Source organism: Sinocyclocheilus anshuiensis, unplaced genomic scaffold, assembly GCF_001515605.1.
Source record: "Sinocyclocheilus anshuiensis isolate Anshui unplaced genomic scaffold, SAMN03320099.WGS_v1.1 scaffold832, whole genome shotgun sequence".
NCBI lineage: Eukaryota > Metazoa > Chordata > Actinopteri > Cypriniformes > Cyprinidae > Sinocyclocheilus > Sinocyclocheilus anshuiensis.
Genome location: NW_015549602.1, coordinates 176,864 through 192,864, shown reverse-complemented (window position 1 = coordinate 192,864; position 16,001 = coordinate 176,864). Strand labels below are relative to the sequence as shown.

General features: G+C 36.6%; 1 protein-coding gene across 2 annotated transcripts in view; it reads left to right on the top strand.

The window, feature by feature from the left end:
* The first annotated feature begins 3,447 nt into the window (after window positions 1-3,447).
* The window catches only part of lonrf2 (LON peptidase N-terminal domain and ring finger 2), a 35,040-nt gene continuing 22,486 nt past the window's right edge, over window positions 3,448-16,001 (top strand). The window contains exons 1-2 of one of the 2 annotated variants that reach the window (XM_016447338.1): window positions 3,448-3,940; window positions 14,088-14,206. In XM_016447338.1, the coding sequence (XP_016302824.1) occupies window positions 14,132-14,206 (75 nt within the window). In that variant the 5' untranslated portion in view covers window positions 3,448-3,940; window positions 14,088-14,131. Of the gene's footprint in view, window positions 3,941-14,063; window positions 14,207-16,001 lie in introns of both variants that reach the window. The other variant, XM_016447339.1, reaches the window with a different exon arrangement.

Sequence of the window (16,001 nt, the reverse complement as noted above, 5' to 3'; positions counted from 1 at the left end):
TCTGTAAAAAAAAAAACATTTTTTTTCTGTTGAACCTTTAATGAAAATATCTGTAAAATTATTGTTTTTGTACTTTATTTGAATTAAGATTTTTTTACTTTAATTTTACGTTTTTTGTTTGGCAGCCGTGATTTGACTGTTTTTTTACAAGATTTATTTTTACAGTGATGATCCATGGATCATAATCTATTTATTTGGAATAAAGGAACAATTTTAATCCCATAGTGATAATCTCACACACTGCTTTGGTCACGCTGAATAAAGTTTGCGTTTCTTTCACCTGATATGGTTGATGCACTGACTCTGCTGGTCAGAAAGAGACGTAAATGTGAATCACACAGACTAAAACAAAAACAGACATTCCTGGCTGTAAAGCATTGTTTTTTAGGAGAAACAAGTATGTGAATTTAGCATGTTTCCTAAATATCTGCAAACATGGTATTTTTTTTGCTTTAGTACAGTCAAACAAAAAACATACAGAACCTTTAATAAAAATCATCTCTGAATTGTAATGTGCCATGCATTCACCCTTATTTGACCCGATTTGGTTTCGAGTTGTTGGAAATATCAGTTAACTTATGTTTTGTTTTTGGTTTTTCTTGAAATTTTGTGACTTTTTCTCATTTAGGGTCATGAGCATACATGCAAAGTTTCAACATGCAGATGTGTTTTGACATGTCCACAAAAACTTTTGTTACGTACGTACTGTCCCTGGGTCAATTTGACCCGCCTATTTTAATGTTCTAAGGTAACTCTACAGACCCAAAATAATAACATTTCTTGGTTATATTTTGTTATTTTAGATTTTTACTCTCCTATGAAGATAAAAAAAATAGCTTTTCCCCACTTATTTTAATACAGAAAAATATTTTGTCAGACAAAGATGGTAAAAATGAGCTATCATTTCTTTTTTCAATCTATCTGAAATACTATTTAACCCATATAGTTTTTTTCTGACTTTTTCTCACTTAGGGTCATGAACATTCATACACAGTTTCAACATGCTGATGTGTTGTGAAAAGTACATACAGAAATTTTTATACGTTTGTGATGTTCGCAGGTCAATTTGACACAAGAACAGACACAAAATAACGACAAATTCCTTTTTTGTATGTTAGAGCTCCTCAACTCTAGTCCTGAGGTGCCTCCTAGTGCCAGTGTCTTGATGAGTTTAACAACTTTTTCATTTCAAAGATTGTGAAAACAAAACTGTTTAACCTTTTAACTGTAAGTCCCACTTTTTGAGCATAGACATGAAAATGACTTTTCCAGCTAAAATTTTTATAAATCTTGAATACTTCGGAGCACAAACTTAAGTTTGGTACCTTTTTAAAGGTGAAACATCACAGGTTATTGTAGAAGTAAAAAAAACGTTAAAAAAGTACATTTTATAAAAAGTTTTATGTTTAAATTTATGAAAATGTAAAATATTAAAATATATATTTTTATATTTTATGTAAAATATATATTTTACAAAACATGTTTACCTCCAAATCTTCAAGAAAATCAAAGGCAAACATCTGAACAAGTTCTGTGCCAAATTTTAGGTTGATATCTCAAAAAATTTACTTTTAAGTAAGATTTTGTGAGCGCAGTACCACACTTTTCCACTAGTTGATATCCAGGGACTCTTGATTTCCATTTATTGTTTGAGTGATCTGAACCATATGTTTCCATAATTTTCTAAATATTTCTGAAGTAGACATCCTATTCAGAAATAGTTTGAGAGTAACTTTAATATTTGATTTGAATTCAATCTCTAAAACACATAAAAACATATTTCTGTTAGGACCACTATCGTCAAAGATGATTGACAATTAGCATACAGTTTGGATTGGCGGTATGGTTCCGTTCTGGGCAAGAACTCCCTGCACATCCATGCAGCCTAGCATGGATGAGAGCAGGGAGAGCAGCGATAACCCCCCAGGGTAAACAGAACAGAACCAACATAAATGTATTGCAGATATTGTTAAAGTTCAATAATTTTATGTACACATTTTAGAATTAGTCTGATTTAAAGGATAATCAGAAGACTGAATCCTGACTGACAAAGGAGGAGTTGGGGATGGAGGAGGGTAATTAGCTATTGAGCAATGCGAAAACTGCTGATAATACTGAGGGACCTTATATATGAATGCTTAGATAGGTGTCGTATTCCCATAGGTAGATGGGGATCAGCTGAGAGTCAGCTGATGCAAGCTTTACTAACGTGACCTGCCAGAACTAACGCTTACGCCTGTTTCACACATACTCCGTCTGCAGTGCATATGCGGTCCGTGTGCGTTACGTATGCGGTGCAGAAGCAGCACGGACTCATTGTGCTTTCACACAGGACGCGTTTGCAGTTCGCTCCTGATCCGCGGCTGTATACCACAAACACAACATTTATCCATTATTTTGATTTCAAATCCAAACGTAGTTAGCCTATACTGAAAGTGTTTTTTCAGCATTGTGATCCTCTTTTATCACAGTACAGTTAACACAATCTTTCAGACATATTCACGTTTAAACTCAATTAATATAAACAGCGTATTAAATGCATTTGTCTTTTAGATGTGTGTATTAAGTTGCTCAAGCAAGTGGAAACACATTTGAATACAGCATATAGCTTTCTTGTGTTAGGTTATCACAAATATTTTAAATTAAAACTTACCACTGACAGAAACAGTCGGCTCTCGTGCCTTTTACATTTAAATCTTTATTACAAACAGTCCAGCGGGTCTTAAAGAACTTTGTTTTTCTACCTCCACAAGACACAAGTGCATATGTTGCCTTTTATATCTAAAAGTGCACTTTTATTTGTTTTAAACCTAGCCAAAAAGCCCGTGAAACACAGTAGACTTTAATTATATCTATTTATTGTGAAATTACTACATTTCAGTCTCAATCCATGTTCATTTTTACCGCGAACAAAGCGCTGTCACTTTAATTCAGCGCGTGCAGCACAGCAAAAATACTCGGTGCGTAAACGATCGCTGCACTGCTGCAGACGCGCCGCTCCTGGAATGCACTGACGGACCGCGACCGCGTGCAGTGTGAAAGCTCTAATCCGTTAACATAGGTGCGTAAAAAAACCGCAACGCACATGCACTGCAGACGGAGTATGTGTGAAACAGGCTTAAAAAAAACGCAACGCACACGCACTGCAGACGGAGTATGTGTGAAACAGGCTTAAAAAAAACGCAACGCACACGCACTGCAGACGGAGTATGTGTGAAACAGGCGTTACGCTTGATGTATAGAACAAGAGTGTGTTTGGCACCACATCAGAAATGGAGAATCTATCATTTATCTATTGCTCTGTCATTTCTTTGAAAAACAGTCACCAAATATGAAAACTAGAGTCTGAAACCTTTCAAATGATGTATAGTTTGTCAAGATTACTTTAGGTTTAGACCAAAATATTATTGTTAAAAAATGTGTAATTGCAAACATCCCACAGGATCGTATTGCATCGCTGCAAACCTCCAGGCACTGAGACCTGATGAACTGCAGATTTTAGTTGAAGTTATAGCGCATACGATCCGTACTAAAGAGCAGAATGACTGTAAGACAATAAGCGTGGGCTCTACCTTAGAAAGCAGATGTTTTGAGATTGACGAGATAGACGAAGAGCAGAACTTAGACTTGTTTTCATGTCGCCTTTGCAAGTGCTTATTGACGGAACCGACGTCTTTGGTGTGTGGACACACTTTCTGTAAGTGCTGTCTGGAAGATGACCTGGCAAAAGAGTGCAGAAGCTGCCGTTTAAAAACCAACAAATCACCCAGGCAATTTACTGTGGACGGACTCAGAGTAAATGTTATTATCAGTGGCTTGATTGGAAAATGGTTCAATTCGGAAAGCAAAGCAAGACGATACTGGTCGGAAGGGGAAGGTCTTTGGAAAAAACTGGACTTATCCAACGCAATACTGAAGTTCAACACGGCGATTGAACTAGGTAAGAGACGGTTACATTTACGGCCTTTTATAAAGAACTGACCTACTTTCCGAGACTGATGGAACAGCCGCAGGGGCGACGTTGTGCTTCTCATTCTCAGTGATGACACCGTTTTGTAACGTGACCAATATAATTTACATAAACCAGTTAAATTTGGTTTGAATTGGGGTTCATTGGGCTGTCAGGTTGTTTGAGAATATGTACATCAATGTTTAGTCACAGCAGTTAGCAAACAACATCCATTGTCTTTGGATTTGTTGCATGTTATTAACCCAACCCAAAGCCTTCTGAACATGCAGTGCTCTGTCTACACAGTTAGGCACAATAATGATTAATACTGAATTAATGCAGAACTTTTGTATGAACTTTGTTAATAAAGTTTGTATAATTTTGTTTAGGTGGCTGTTAGACTCTTGTTTTAGGTCTTATCTGGGCTTATCAAAAGTAGGTCAGTGCATTGGACCTGCTTATTATCTGAAGTGTGAAAAATATATGCTGTCTCTAATTTCATAGGCTATTACATTTCAAAGAATAATAGTCAAATTTTATAATGGTTATTTTTCTGAAACGAGACATCCTCGATAATGTATGCAGCTGACATATAGGCTACGACCTACAAATGCACAGCCTTTGAGACACAAATGAGACATAGCCTCAATGAACCTACTGAATAGCAAAGACATTTTTAAAGGATGCATGCTTTATCCAACAGCTTAGCCAGACATTGATAAGATTTTCTATATACATGAAAAGATTTTTCCATATATATACATAATGTTAAATGGAAATGATGATGTCCTAGTTCAGGAGTGCCCATTCCTGTTCTTGGAAATCTACCTTCCTGCAAAAACTGAAACGGCTAATAAAGATTTTGATATTCTTTGTGTAAATTATAGTACAATACCACCAGTCAAAAGTTTGGACACACTTCCCATTTGTGCGTCCAAACTTTTGACTGGTACTGTATGTAGAATACAGTATATACATAAACAGAATATATTATATACATAAACACATTTTTTGCAATGATCACTCAAATGTGATGATCAAACACTTATAATGACATGACAAAGATATGTAATGGAGGCAGGGTATTTAACAATTTAACAATAAACTTTATTATCCAAAATGAGTCTGACATCAGTGCACTAAATGGTAAACTCCACTTCACTTATTATAAATAACTTTAAAGCACAAATAGAACAAAATATATATAACTTGAATTAAGAAAATAAACAAGGTATCTGTGTAGGGCAAGCAAGCTACTGCCAATCCAACAGGGGCAAGTTTATTTTAATAATAATACAAAAATAGCCTAATTTCTATGAAATGTATTTTTTTTTCTTCACAAATTCTGTTGTGTATTTTCTGGTAATCAAATGAACATGCAGAACATGAAGATTCGCATCTTAGTCTATAGTATTTTTGCAGTTTAATATTCACAGACACTAGTATATATCGCAATTTGATTTAAGTGTACTGCCCTGTAATAAAAAATGACAAATTCAGTGAAATTCCGTGTTATACAGTAAATTCCATTTTTATGACTGCATTCCGCGATTCCGTCCGTGTTTTCTGCATTGCGGAAATCATAGGGCCTTACTAATGTAGCAAACCAGTATGATAAGCTCATTGTGAGAGTAAAAGACGGGGACATTGTTTATTTACTTTATAGCATTGCGTCTCACCAACTAGGTGACAACATAGCGTTAAATAACCATTCAGCAGTCTCAAGCCACCACCGCAGTGACCTTCTATTGGACTGCAGAAAGATACATACTTTTCAATGTGCTACGTTACTGACTGTACTGTCAAACTATGCTGACTTAGGAAATGTGATGTGACCGATGTGATAAGCATGAGTGACATGGCAGTTTTAAGGGACGGAGTTAATGTTATATTGGACTTATATTGAAAAGGGAAACTTATGGGGTCATTGTTTATTAACTTTACAGTAAGTTATGCATTTCACAAACTAGTTAGTAAATATTTGTGCTTGATGAGGATGCGTTAATTCTACAGATCATGCTTGACCTAATTTTGCCTGTCTGCACTTTAAATTCCAAGCTGTATGTGTAAAAGCCCCGTTCACACTGCCAGCGACTTTTTCGCTGCATGTCGCTAAACTCCGTGCTGTGAAGACACTTGTGGGCGTTCCTACTGCTGTAGCTCTAATGTTATTGGTAGACTGCACATCTGGACATATAAAATACAATCACAAACTGTATATTGCCGGTAAAACTAAGATATAATTCTATTATGACTAGGAATTAGACTTAAAAGAAATAAAAGTACCATTCTGCTGTTGGAGAGTGTTGTGTTATAAACTACAGCAGTGCGCGTGCATTAAATCATTAACCGGTGCTAAACTGCTCACTGCATCATGTAATTAACAACTCGAACCATCAATGTATGAATCAAACTCACTTAGACAGCCAACGGTTTCTTTTCTACGCATAATTTTTTATATCCATGTATGTGGTTACAGTAAAATCATATAAAACAGTGAAATCGCTCAGGAAATCTGTCCTGTCTTGCCTGCACTCGAGACGGTGACGTGTGAGTGCCACTGACAGATTCTTCACTCCTATTGGTTGTCGCTCGCGAAATTCGTTGTTAATTTGCATAAAGTTAAACATTTCTTAACTTTTGTCGCTTGACTCGCATCGCTTGACACGCCCACATTCTGTCGCCAACGGTCACTGTCGCTCGTGTCGCAGGAAGTCGCAAGCTCTCTATTGAAAATGAATGGGAGCATGTCGCTGTGTCGCTGGCAGTGTGAACGGGGCTTTAAAGGGGTGGTTGGGCAGAGGAGGAAAAGCAACTAACGCAGACATAGATCCAGTAGCAGGTCACTCACAGAGACAGCATAAAAAAGCAGAAAACTGAGCTTGTGTCATAGTGAACATCGCTGCTATATTTGTGAGTGTTGGCAGAAATATCTTCTGGTCTCTCACATGGTTGTATGTAGGCGTTTTGTGGGCTGCATGTTTTCTTATCTCACAATATGCTGCTCAGGCAGTTTGACAGTAAACGCATATGTTGCCTTCTTGTCCAGTGCTGATACAGTCTCTGACTTCAGAAACATAGTTGAGTCATATCAAATCCTGTTAATGCTGAGAAACATTTCTCTGTTATTTTCTCACTGCTCTTAATGGTTGGCTGATATGAGAATTGAACTGATGGGACTCAGTCCTTATATTCTTCAGTGTGTTTCTTCCTGTTAAAAAGGCAAATTGGGATATAGTACAGTGGTCACCAACCTTTTGAAGCCCAAGATCCCTGACCTCTGCCTTTATGAAAGACAAGATCTACTTATTAAATAATTGATAAAGGCAGCCCAGAATGTATTTCCAATTTGAGGCCTTTTAGTATTTTAATTAGTGATGCACCTATGATGATTTGTAATGGCCATTTCAGATTTAAGGCCTTTTTTTTTTAATTTAATTTAATTGTTTTTAACTAGCAAATTGGCCAATTCTGATAATGGTTCATTTTTATTTTATTTTATTTTTTTAAGCAAATTTATTTATTGGCTATTTAAAAATAAATCTGTAGGCATTTGAAATTAGAGGCAACCACTGAATTTCAATCATGATCCAAACAAAGATGATACACACGTTGCATGAGCAGTTGTTTTTGATTTTAATTAGATTTACATAGGGCTGGGCGATATGGCCAAAAAAATGATCACAATAATAATTGTGATATTATTATAGTGATAATCAAAATTTTTTTCATATCAGTCGATATCGATAATTATCACGATAAATGTCAAATCTTTATTTCTTTCAAGTTTAAAGCCAGATTTTTGCTCCAAACCAGACCATTAATTTTCCTTAACAAAATAAATATCTAAATAGAAAAATAAATTTATTAGTTTCTGCATGTTCTAATGAGTGGTATTGTTTCAAATCAAGAAACAGATTTGGGTTGCCTGATAATCATTTTGTGTGTTTTACAAATAAGATAGACTACAAGGTTAAGAAGCTTACATGTAAAATGTTTTTTTCTCTATTTTGCAATAAAAATGGCTTCCCTTATTTTGTTTTCTTGCACGGCGGGATGTTGCACTCATGAAAAATAATCACGTAGTTTGTATTTGCCAAAACTGATTTACCGAAGTCAAACCACGGACAGAATTGGCGTTAGCGCGAGCACCACTTAATTGTGAAGCGGGAGCGACCAGCCAGTCGCCAGAACACCGGGAGCGAATATGAAATGAATGGCGCCAGCATGAGTTTCAAGGCAACAGAGTTCACTGCGTACTTTAATTCAAAAGACATAGACCTGTACATAGCAAAACTTAATAGATTAAGCATAACAGATCCCTATAATGCCCCCGTGGTGCTTTTAACGTGTATCAATAAAGGAACGGATAGATTTCCTGACCTGCAGTATCCTGATATCTACAACTACCTCATCAACTTTCCCTCCTAACATTACTTTTTAAACGTCTACAAAAGCCTGGAGGGGTACAAATGGAGGCAATCTAATTTTTTTTTAAATTATTGTTGTACAACTGTCGATACATTGCTCTAGCGCTCTCCTGATTGCCTGCCAAAATGGTGGAGTTTAGAGTGTGTGACGTCAACCTCCGGAGCTCTATAGCACCTCAATATCATGGTAAAAATATAACTATATGGTTTTTAGGTAGCCTGTTTGTATGAAAAACAGTAGTCTAAAAACATTCAGTATAAATGCACACATGCTATAGCTTAATCACAAATACATACTACAATTATATACCATTATTCTTTTAATAAAATTCAGTGTGAATATCCCAAATTTCTACCACAATACCATGGTGCAGTGAGTGTTACTACAGTAAATCCATGGTAAATGATAGCGATTTGTAGATTGAAAAGCCTTCTGACTGTCTCGTTGCACACAGTGTTTCTCCTGTTTGGCTTTAAACTAGTTTAAATTACGGAGTCATTTGTGTTCATCACTGAATTAAAGCGCTTCACACTGGATCTCACAGCGCTGCTTAGTGTCGCGTGACCTAGTAAACGCATCTGCTTTAGTGAGGTCGCGCCGCGCAGCAGTTTGAACTTTGATCCAAGCGGATAAACGGTCCGCTGTTTCGTTGCGCTTTTGGCGCATAAACATTATATCGAACATTTATCGAACTCTTCATATCGCTTTATCGATAATTATGGTCATCGAATTATCACCCAGCCCCAGATTTACAGGTTTTAAAGCAAAAACAGAATGGTCTGACTTTAGCTTTGTGAAATTATGCTATATAAAAACATACCTGCTAAAAACAAAAACAGCAGGAAGTCTGAATGACTCACAATTTCACTCTGTGACAGCAGGTAACGCTTATGGAGCAGCAGCAATATAGTGTTTCCTTGGTTACTGCTGTAAACAAAGCAGCATTGCGTTTATAAATACTACTTTATATGGAAGTAAGAGAAGAAAATGCCATTGCCATCGAAAGTTTTCTCAAGACAATTCAGTCAATTCCCTTCAGTGATACAGTCATATAACCCCTCACCCCCAGTTCAATATTTATGTTTTCTTCCTATATTTTGCTCATCGTGAACAGTGAGCTGCTCTGCCTGTACAGTATTTTCTCCTCTTGCGTCCGTCTTCAGCGTCTCTGGCCTCTGTTAATGTCCTGCTTACAGACTCAGGCATGATTTTTTTATTTATTTATTTTTTATTATTATTATTGCTGTCATGGTAGCTCCCGAAAATAACAAGAAAAATAAGTACAAAAAATACTGTACAAAAAGTGGAGAAATTTAATGTATTTTTGTACTTATTTTTCAGTTATTTTCGAGATCTACTGGGATAGTGATAAAGATCTACCAGTCGATCGTGATCGATGGGTTGGCAACCACTGGTATAGCACAAATAAACTTTATGAAATCAATCAAGTTAAAGTTTTTTTTTTTTTATTGTTTGTTTTCTATTTTTACTTGTTTCTTGCCATGGTGCTAAATTATTAACAAACAAACATCTTGCTGTTAAAACATTAAATATTATCATAATTCTGTCTGACTCAGTTGCTCCTAAAGGTGTGAAGTGTCACCTCGGTATATTATTACACAAGTATGAACATAAGCATGGACATGTTAGTGTGGCCTATGAAGGGGAAGTAGATTCATTTGTGAATTAGGCAATCACAGTGCTGTAGCCCTTGGGTGCTGCTCTGATTTTGCGATCTGGTTCATATGTTGCTTTACAGTTACTGATACCTAGGCCTAGTAAAATAGCAGTTATATTTTATCCATCTTCCAGAAGTTTGTGAGTCACAGATGCTACGAAGTTTAAATTACATTGTATCTACATAAAACAAATCAGCCTAAATATATTCGGTTACTCTTTATTTTATGGTGTTCTGGTTACAGTGTAATTGTAGTTCATTACTCAGTACTTAAATGTACTTACTGTAGGTAGGGTTAGGGTTTGGTTTAGGGTAATTGTATGTAATTATGCATAATAAGGACACTTTAAAATAATCTCATCAATCTCACATAAACTCATTAGGGCTGTCACAATTCCTCGATTCAATTGAAGTACTCGATAAAAAAAAAAAAAATCCTCAATTTTATTTTGCCTGTGTCGAGTAACCAGCAAAATACTGGAAGTTGCACATTACACTGACGAGAAAACATGAAACGCATTATTGGACCGTTTTCAAAGGCTGCATGATATATTAAACAGACTTTTATTTTGACGGCGCTGAGAACGGCAGCGCCTGAGCGCACACCGCTCACATTCTCCCTCTTGTTCGTTGTCGTCATTCAGTTCTGTCTAATATAGATAAAAGTCTATCTAATAATCAGATAGAACTGTTAAACAAAGGAATTAAAATGTATACAAAAAAGTAGTATAACGATTGCTTTAATATTATTAGTAATAGAAAGGCAAACATTATAATACTTTCTCATTTGCCGTCAGCATTCAGCAAATATGCATTTATATCATTTAAACAAATCTTTGAATGACTAATGAACATTTAATTTCACAAACCTTGCAGACTTAGTCGAATCTAGTTGAGTAGTCAAAAAACCCATATTGGTCGACCACTAATTGCCACTGTTCCATACGTGCCACCTGCTGTCAGAGAGTGAATTTGCATCTCAGTTTCACAAAGCTAAAGTCAGACCATTCTGTTTTTGCTTCAAATTTCGAAATTATACAATTTAATCTAGATTAAAAACGGGTTGGATCATGATTAAAATACAGTGGTTGCCTCTAATTTTAAATGGAAAGAGCACAGACAAAGCCTTAGTTTGTTTATATGATTCATTTTATTTGTATTTGTATTATATTGTATTATTTATTTGATTTGGGGTTTGTTTTAAAATTTCAATTTCGTTTTATTTGACATTTAAATTTCACAAAGAAATGTGCAGCATTTTGTCCAAGCAATATAAAAGGACACCTTTTCATTTAGAGTTTGTCTTAAATCTTATTTTGTTAAAATAAAGTCGACAAAATCGTATTGTGAAATCAGTATCGTGAATTTTATCGCATTGAGTTGAGTGACTCGTTACATCCCTACAAAGCAATATAAAAGGACACCTTTTCATTTAGAATTTGTCTTTAATCTTTTGTAAAAAAAAAAAAAAGCACCCCCAAAAAAATTGTAAGAATCATATTGTGAATTCAGTATCGTGTATCGCATCGTGAGTTGAGTGAATTGTTACATCCCTAATTATGCTCTTTTACGAAGTCTTGATTTGGTTTTTGGGGTGTTCTAGAATAGTTTTTTTTTATTTTTTATTTTTTTTAATGTATAGTCTATATGGTCTCTAGTGCAGCTCAACCAGGCCTCACACCCTTTTTCGTGGGCAGAAATTATTGAAATGAGTGATATTGTGTCTTCATATAAGGAAGAAGTGTGCTGTAGTCCGAACAAGCTATTTTTTGTAGTTCTTAAAGCATTTTCTGTTAAAGAGAATATTTCACTTTGGAATGGACTTTGAGCTTTGTAACTTTGCAGATCTTTTTTTTAAGCCCAAACGGCAACATTACACACTAACTAAAGATGAAAAAATGAAAAAGCATAATAGAACCCCTTGAATGATTCAATGAAAATAATTTTTTTTAACAACCAGTTATTGTCAACCTGTTAGTTCTAGTGGGTGACTTACTATCCAACAAGCTACGATATTAAAGGGGTCATATGATGCTGCTAAAAAGAACATTATTTTGTGTATTTGGTGTAATGAAATGTTTATGCGGTTTAAAGTTAAAAAAACAAAGGTTTTTGTCAAAGGTCGCGTGCCGCGCCGTCCCACTTTCGTGTGTTTGGCTTCCCATAGTCCATATAATGAATCACATTGAAAGTGTGACCGCTGACCATGTCGTTCTGTAACATGGGCAGTGACAAAAGTATGTGCTGCTCTTGCTCCGCTGACGCAATGTGAAAGAGCCATAATAGACAACAGAATCGTAGTCATTGAGGAATAAGTTTGCATGGAGTTTTGAATTGAAATCACAAGCTTTTAATGATTAGTCGTGCAGCTCTTGTTCTTGTGGAAATTAATGGCCAAAATGCATGAATTTTTTTTCTGTTTTTAGAGTGTTGTGTAAACACTAACTAGATGTGACAATAACATGACATTGATATTGTGGTTGCAAATTAAGAATTAATTCTAAAGATCTAAAGTTAATTTGTTTACTCGTTTTAGATAAACTCTTCAAATGAAATTCTTAATACATGGACTTTGGTGGCTGGAAGCTTCCTGAATGCCTGAAACCAATCAGTACCACACTGTTTGTTCGCTCGGGCCAGAAGAGAACTGGTCCCCCAAATGAGCCTGGTTTCTCCCAAGGATTTTTTTTAGATCGGGGTGTTTTGTTAGTTTGATGCGTTTCCTCCTCTTGAGGTCGCCACTGCTTTTAAGAAGAGGTTGCCAGGTTTACACAACAAAACCCGTCCAATCGCATTCCGAGGATAAAATGCGCATGTTTTGGCGGGGATCCCCTGGTAAAATTCGCATTCCAGGGGCTAAATATCACGTTAATGCGGTCGTTTTTCAACCCGCGGACATGAAAAACAACCTGCGGCAACAGTGTTAAAGCAGCCCAATTCCGCGGGAAAACCGCGGACTTGGCAACACTGGAAGAGGATAGCTTTCAGATAGCGCATCAAGAACCGGGTTGACCGGGTACTCGGTACCACCGGTACTTAAAAAAAACTGGTACCGTAACGTTAACATTTTTTGAGTACCGACTTGGTACCGAAATACCGGGTCTTTTGACAACACTAGTGCTGAATATGTGCAAGAGCTATCAACAATTGTAGAATAATTAGCACACATTTTATCACTAGTAGATGATTGGAAGTTTGACTTCTAATTGTTAGTTTGATAGGTAAAGTCTAGATAGCTGGCTAAGTCAGAATATTTATTTACAGGCTCTAAAAGTAACTTTTAGATCGCTATCATTATAATGAGTTAAGGAAAAAAAGTCATGCTCTTCATTAATTATAGTCTGACTCGGAGTGAATAAGTGTTCCTACTTTTTCATCACCCCTCTTGTGTAGACATACTCTACAAAAAATTGGTACACATCTGGATAAGTCACTTCATAAAAATGTTTTATCTGTTTTGTAAGGAAAAAATTATTGTCTGAAGTCAATAGTTTCTTATTTTCGTTTATCATTTTTCAGTATCATTTTATTTATGCAGACCCTATTGCTTTAGCTAGAATCAAGAAGTATGGACCTTCAGGACCTTGTAGTTTCTTTGTTATAGTTTATGCCATGGAGTAGGGCTGCATGATAAATCGCATGCGATTGTCATGTGCATCTTGTCAGTAAAGCCGGTTCTGTGATTAGTAGTAAATCTCCATCATGTGCTTTCAGTTGGAGCGGCATTTAATACACAGAGCCGTAGTTTACTGACAAGCTACGCAATTTCGCATTAATAATCGCAGATGAATTGCATTTGATTATGAACGCGATATTGCGTAGCTTGTCAGTAAACTACGGTTCTGTGTATTAAATGCTGTTCCAATGCGATTTATCGTGCAGCCCTACCATGGCGTGTAATACAATATATAATACATTAGTCTACTAATATGTTTTAGCCACAGCGATCTAGCTTACAACCTCCTTAAAATTCTGTAGTTAAATTTCTGTTCTGTTTCTTTTTAGTAAAACCCCTTCTCATCTCCACAGAGCCCTGTGAATGTCGGCTCCTGGCTAGGCGGGCAGAGCTGTTCATGGAAATGAAAAATTTCGGTCAAGCCATCAAGGATGGGGACACCATGTGCCGACTCCGTCCCCTGTGGCCAAAGGTAGGAATCTGTGACGAGACACGCATACACGAACCATGGCTTTAAAGTCCCCATGAAATCAAAATTGAAGTTTTTTGTTTTTTAGTATGAATATGTTAGCCTTAAGGTTATCTATAAGCTAGTGTGCTCCAAAACAATGACACAATTCACATTTAAAAGATATAAGCATTCAAAACTTAGTCTCTCACTTCCGCCAATATGGATCAACGATTTTGATGACATGCCCTGGCCTGCACTTCAGCTTCTCGTCAAACATTGTCCAATCAAATGCTCTCTAGAATCTGAAGTGTCCCGCCCCCTACACTACAAATAGACTATAAATAAAGTGCTGATAGGTCACTTGTTAACAGAATTAGGTTATTTTCTGTATGCTGAATGGCTCATAGTGCACTATAAGGGGGATATGACAAATAGACTATAAATAAAGTGCTGATAGGTCACTTGTTAACAGAATTAGGTTATTTTCTGTATGCTGAATGGCTCATAGTGCACTATAAGGGGGATATGGAACGATTCAGACAGTGTAAATATGCTTTCCATTGGGTCGAAAGACGCACACAGTCTGCTCCGGTCCAGAGACACGATAGTAAAGAGCAGATCATATGTGCGAGTCGTGCAGACCACAAAATGTATCGGACCCATTTGAATTCTACACAGAATGCTATATTTTTATAGAGATTTAGATCAGATTAGGTGGAGGAACGGTTAGACAAACGCCACTAACGAGTAGAAGAGATGAAACTGGTGCCCTGCACCAATATAAATGACACAATTTTCATCCTCAGCATCATAATAACTGTTTTGCTTTAGTAACAGTTTAATATTGAATCTAAAGGGCTAACCTATGAGACTGTGGCTGTCATAAACTGTCAAATGCGGCTTTACCAAGCTCAAAGGCTCTGGCCCAAGCTGTGATATTATAAGCGAAACGCTGTTGGCTATTTAAAAAGGGGGCGGGGCTGTTCAATATATCCCGCCCTGTCTTCTTGTTACAGTTGAAATTATGTCACCACATAGCATAACGGTGCGTGTTTCAAGGCACTTCAGTGGACCTTTAAAATCCCACAAGTTTTTAAGACCCTTTCACACCAAGTGCAAATATTCAAAAGAGTTTGAATGGAAAAAATGTGTTCTTGTGGAACTACTAAAACCAGGGACAAGTCATCAATCTCTTGTTCTTAGGACAGATATTCCATGTGTTTTGAAAAAAGAAATCTAACTAGATCTTACCAGGACAGAAAGTGGATAGGTCCAAATGCATCAAGATGAGGAGTACATCAGAGATTATCTAGTTTGAGAAACTGACCCAGCTGGCAGCTTCATTAAACACTTTTTTTCATTTTTATATAAAAAATAGCACTTTTATCTGCTTTCTTCAACAGAAGACTCTGGGGTTTTGATGCTTGAGGTAGAGTTTCAAAGAAAGATGTCCTAAATTACACACATTGAACATCCTCAAATAGCGAACCAGGGCTAGTGTTGGCCACCCCAATCACAACTGCTGCGTCTGTCACTTTTTCTCTTGACAAAGAAGTGCATTTATTCAGTCGTAGAACGACTGAGAATGGGAGACGTTTCAGACGCACGCTCCACTTCACTTCAGCACCAGGCGAGAGTCAAGCGAGCACGGAAAAAAAACGGCTCTTCAATTGCAGGCACAAAGGCGCCGGCGTGCACTGTAGCCTGTATCCTTTCATATCAAAGCGCAAAATAAACTACGTGCATGCAAAGTCGTGGTCAGTTAAGTCATGAAGTTACCAAAAAGGCGATTAAAGCTGCCTTAAAACTGTGCATG